Here is a 5,436-nt window from a genome sequence, read left to right on the forward strand (position 1 = left end):
AAATGTTCTAGTTTTTTACAATAAAGCCTCGAATTTCGGAAAAAAACGGCGGAAGCAAAGTTGTACACCTAATAAGTTAAATAGCCTAAGTCTTGACCATTTGTTGTGATTATATATATAGAATATTATTAAAATTAAATTAATAAGATTAAAGTTTGCATTTACATTTTTTTATAGATAAAATAAATAAAAGATTAAAAAATGTTCTAGTTTCCTAATTCGAACTATAATGTAATTTCTAAATTGCACCACAATCTTCTTCTTTAATTTAACTTCTTAAATCATACGTTACTTAATATTTTTCCATTTCTTCACTTTATTTCATTCATTATGTAAAAATATATATATTGTAAATCTACGAAGTGTTTATTTCGTTTCACGTAGAAACTCCTTGAATTACTTCTTGAATTGATCATGTATTTCAGAAATTATGACATATATTCTTTAACATATATTTAAGTTTTTAATAGCATAATAAAATACAATTTTTTCTTTTTCTTATGTAATTTTTAAATTTTGTGCATTATCATATTTTAAATGAAGAATATGCGATTTTTTTTTTAGACAACGAATTTCTTCGTTGCCAAAATTGCTCCATACTGAAAAAAATCTTTATTTTAAACGTTATAACAGCGCAAAAAAATTATGAAAAAATTATATAAGAAAGAGAAAAGAGTGCAGTTATTATGCTGTAAAAAGCTTAAAAATATTCTTCATAATTTTATGAGCTTTAATAAAAGCTTTAAATAAAAAGTAATACGATTTCAATAACCTTACTCTATGTGAATAAACAACTGCAATCATCAATTCTATAAATTGTATTGTATCAATTCGATTTGTGAGTTAATATACTTGCAGAGATAAGACAGTATTTAATTCAGTAATTAATTCTAATGAGCGTTTCCACTGATAATCTGTCACTTATATACTTAGGAAACTATTGAAGATTGCTGAACGCTATCACTAATAGAGAAAACATTTTGATACATTAAAGGCGAACGAATAGTTGTTCTAATAATCTCTATAAACGGAATCTCTGTAAACACTTCTTGTCTGCACTATTTCCGCCGGCCGAAGTCAGTTGTCAAGAGATCTGCAAAGTGCTAATCGGATAATTAAGAACGGGATATGAATAACGCATGCATCGTATAGCTGAGTGATTCAGCAGCGACACCGCCTCTAATGCTCTAAGCGATGAGTTTCAGGTCACGTGTTAACTGGCGGTTCTTGCCCCCACGCGATTGACCCACGACCTGAGTAATCCTCTTATAGACTCGACGTAGTGTCAAGACCTTCGGGCACCGTTCTTGGCAGCATAGCCACTGAAATTTTTCAGTCTTTAACATTTTGAATTGCTAAATTAATTTTAGCATTTAGCTTGATAGATCTAGTAAATTATTTTAATACTTTATTGCTTTCTCTGTTTTAATATAATTTAAGTATATTATTTCTTTAATGTTTAAAGTATAGTAAAATTATTTTTAATCGAGTAAATAAAACCGTTACTCACAAACGGATGACAGAGCCTTGGCAAAAATTTACAAATATGGCAATCAAAATGTTAATGTGAGAGTCTCCTATGCTGTAAAGGAACATATAGAAATTAAATCGAACAAAAATAATTCACAATCTACATTGAGCACCTTAAACTCCATATATTATTGAATTATAAGATTCCTTCCTCACATTTTATTCCCAGTACACTTAATATATACATAATGTAATACTGAAAATTAAATTTGGGATTAAAAGTAAAGAAATATATTATTTTGTTTTATTTTTTATTTCGATCAATAATCTTTCTTACAAAAATATCTCGTTTTAACACATCTTTAATTTACAAATATCAAAATTATTGTGAGACAATGATACACACTTTTAAACTAGTTTCCATGTAAAGTGAGCGAGTTTTTTAATTCATTGATTGATCAATCGATAAATTAAAAAAACTCGTTCAGTATTGCCAAATCTTGGAAATCGAAACAATTTTGTAAGAATCGTTGTGACACAGAAATTGGAACTTTTATGTCTTCACAACAATCACGATAGTGCTTCGACATGGCGCAAGACACTGCCGTAGTTATCATTAATAAAAAATTAAAATGTTTAAGGAACACTCTACAATCATATTTGAAAAAAATCTTAAATACAATAGATTGACAACATATGTTGCGAATTCAGATGGAAATGATTAATCACGGCATTTATGATTAATCACGGCATCATTAATCACGCTAACATCTAATGGATACACTTTTTCGTTTATAACTATGTTAATATTTTAACAATTATGTAATTTTTTATTAATTTATACATCAAATTTATACATCAAATTTTAGTTATATGACATACTCAAGATGACTTAATCTTGACTAAAATGTTTATGGTTTAAATTTATACTGTTAAAAAATTTTAATATATTATGATTTTATGCTAATTAAGATGAGCTTGCGTGTGGTTATATGCTCCTTTAATCATTGTTTGTATTATAAAATTGCATTTAATATTTCCTGACGATATTTAATTTTGTTAAAAGGGCGAAGCACACATGCCAATCTTGCTGACCGCAGCGGAAATGCAGGTTCCATCTCTTCGAACATCACCCACGATACGCCTTGTTGACGGACCGAATCCGCTAACGGGAAGACTGCAACTCTTCCACAAAGGTGGCTGGCGTTCCGTCTGCACAAACTCACGAAAGTACGTACGCAGCTAATATAACCGATAATGGAGATACTAGTGATATCTTATATGTGAATCTCTTTGTAGTTGGACTCGCGCAAATTTAGAGACAGCATGCCGGCAGCTCGGTTATCAGGGCGGACAATGGTGGTCATGGATCGACAGACAATGGCCCTCCAAGCCGCGTCTTCTTTACGAGGAACCAGGCTGTCGTGGCACCGAACCCTCGCTAACGACTTGCGAACATTGGTCGGAGAGAGAACTAGGTGCCGGTGTTTGCGGTAAGTGTTTGAAGATCTCTCTTTCTCACCCTCCCCCCTTCTCTTCCTCCTTTCCTCCTTCCTTCCTCCCTCTCTCTCTCTACCTCTCTTCCTCCCTCTCTTCCTCTCTTTTCTTTCTCTCCATCTCTATCTTTCTAGTATCTCGAAGTTCGAATTTTATGATAATTATGTAAAAATTATGATAATTAATATATATTTTAATATCTTATAGATTATCATCCTGATCTGGGCATTTCTTGTCTACCTCGCTACGATGGTGCGAGCAAGACGATCAAGCATTGGCGAGGAATACGATTCGAGGATGCGGTGTACGATAAACAGAAACTCATTCAACAAAACACACTTTACGTGCATCAATCTCTGTCCATTCTACGAAACACGGTGATCGAGTGAGTATCTTTAAGAAGATATCGATCAGTTGTTCCTAAAATTTTTGTTCTATAGTAAAAAAATTTTACCGTAAAAAAAATTCGCTGAATATTTTGCTAAAATTATTTTACAATTTGAAACACTTCAGCGAAATTTAATTGAATTTTAAAGCAAAATTACATGTTTTTTATGCATAAACACAAGGATGTTTAAATTAAATTTTATCATTTTTTTTTAAACAAAATTATGTTATCAATATATATATTTGATTTATTTTTATGAGCCCAATTTTTTTGAGCCCAATTTTTGAAACTGATATTTTTAAGAAATCATTTCATTAAAACATGGGTGAAAAATTTCATAATATTCCTTTTGTGTGTAATATTTTAATTACGAGAAACAGAACTCTCCCTCGTTCATTTGGCGGCGATGCCACGTATATACTGCCGGTAAATTGCAACATATTACAGAAATTTTCAGCAAATTTTCAAAGAATTTTCAGCTAATTTTTCAAAAAAAACTTTTTGAAGGAATTGTAATAAGTTTCTAGCCAATTTTCATCAATTGAGCGTTGAAAATTATTTTCAACGAAATATCAACATATTTTCAGAGAAATTCCGATAAACTTTTAGAGAAATTTTCAAAAAAGAAGCAAAAAATTTCAATTAAATTTCAATACTTTTCACAACTTTGATTGAAAAAAATCATTTTCTGCGAAATTGTAAAATTAAAAAAATTTTTTCGAAAATTTTGTTAAAATATTATTTTCAAAGAAATTTCAGTAAAATATTTTTCCATCAGGATTCCTAATATATTACATATATATGTATAAATCTTTTTTAATTCTTCAAATAGATATGCTGGAACCGGGAGGGAGTACAATATAACTTCGGCGATTCATGTAGAAGGCGTTCCACCGATAATGGAATCAATTTCTGTTTTACATTCTGCCTTCACGGGTATCAACGTCACTACGTCGGACGCATCAGTCGTGATAAATAATTGTACTGTGCAATATAATAGAGGTAAGATATATGTAATAATACAATCTCATCTTTTTCTTCTTCTCATATATTTTATTTAAAAATACAACGTTATTTATCTTTACTCCATTTATATGAACAAATTTGTATTCAGTTTCAAATATCATAGCTAAACTCTTAATATTCAAACTAAAGTGCCAAATAAGAGCTTGATGCTCAATATCAATTTTCTGAACATTAGTTATTATTATCAGAACTAATAGTATTGCTAAAGGGAAAAACTAGTGATTTCTGTTATCCGAATCATTCGATTATCGGAACTATTTCGTCTCTTAATATATTTGGATAAATGAAATATTTTACTGTACCATGTTGAACAATTGTTGAATTATTTTATATTGTCGATTTATTTTAGGATACGGGATTTATATAAATAGCTCATCCGGCATGACGCATATTAATAACTGTACAGTATCCGAAAACGGAGCGGACGGAATAAAGTACGTGCACGCGGATGAGCGGCCAGACGACAAGCTGGAGCGTAACGACGTATACGATTTATGTACCTTTCCTTCAACAGTCAGTCAGACTTTTCCCATCACTATATCAATGCAACAAAATAAATACGCACCCAACGTAAAAGAATGTCCACAAGTGAGTACGATGTTATTATCAAATAAAATACTGTACTTCGCATAAAAGGAGAGTACAACTTTTTTGTTTGGAAATCATCTTATTTCTATATTTTCTTAGGTATTTTAATTTTTATATAAAAATCGAGAATTATCATATAATACAATAATAACGCTACACTCAAGGAAAAGTTAATACATCGTGTGCGTATGCATGCGTTTAAAGTAAATTTAACAGATCATCGTTTATAATTGTGTAGCTCTTGTAAAAATCAGCCAAATCATTATTCAAAGAACAAATCTGAAAAATAAAGATTTCAAGCTACAAAATGCGTTTTTGAACGTCTCATTATAATCATTTTTGTAAAAGTTACACTCATTTACAGTTTATTTATTTTTTGAAGGAGTGAGAGGTGATGCTTTAATTTCCACGCATAGTGTATTTTTGGTATTTTTTATTTGAATTATTAGGTGTACAACTTTGTGCCG

At 30.5% G+C, this 5,436-nt stretch overlaps 1 protein-coding gene across 1 annotated transcript in view; it reads left to right on the forward strand.

The window, feature by feature from the left end:
* The window catches only part of LOC105625620, a 65,004-nt gene that overhangs the window by 13,253 nt on the left and 46,315 nt on the right, over nucleotides 1-5,436 (forward strand). Inside the window, exons 2-6 of the mRNA XM_012206942.1 lie at nucleotides 2,537-2,700; nucleotides 2,770-2,963; nucleotides 3,175-3,352; nucleotides 4,188-4,357; nucleotides 4,731-4,969. Of these exons, the coding sequence (XP_012062332.1) occupies nucleotides 2,537-2,700; nucleotides 2,770-2,963; nucleotides 3,175-3,352; nucleotides 4,188-4,357; nucleotides 4,731-4,969 (945 nt within the window). The remainder of the gene's footprint in view (nucleotides 1-2,536; nucleotides 2,701-2,769; nucleotides 2,964-3,174; nucleotides 3,353-4,187; nucleotides 4,358-4,730; nucleotides 4,970-5,436) is intronic.

Source organism: Atta cephalotes, assembly GCF_000143395.1.
Source record: "Atta cephalotes unplaced genomic scaffold scaffold00003, whole genome shotgun sequence".
Classification (NCBI taxonomy): domain Eukaryota; kingdom Metazoa; phylum Arthropoda; class Insecta; order Hymenoptera; family Formicidae; genus Atta; species Atta cephalotes.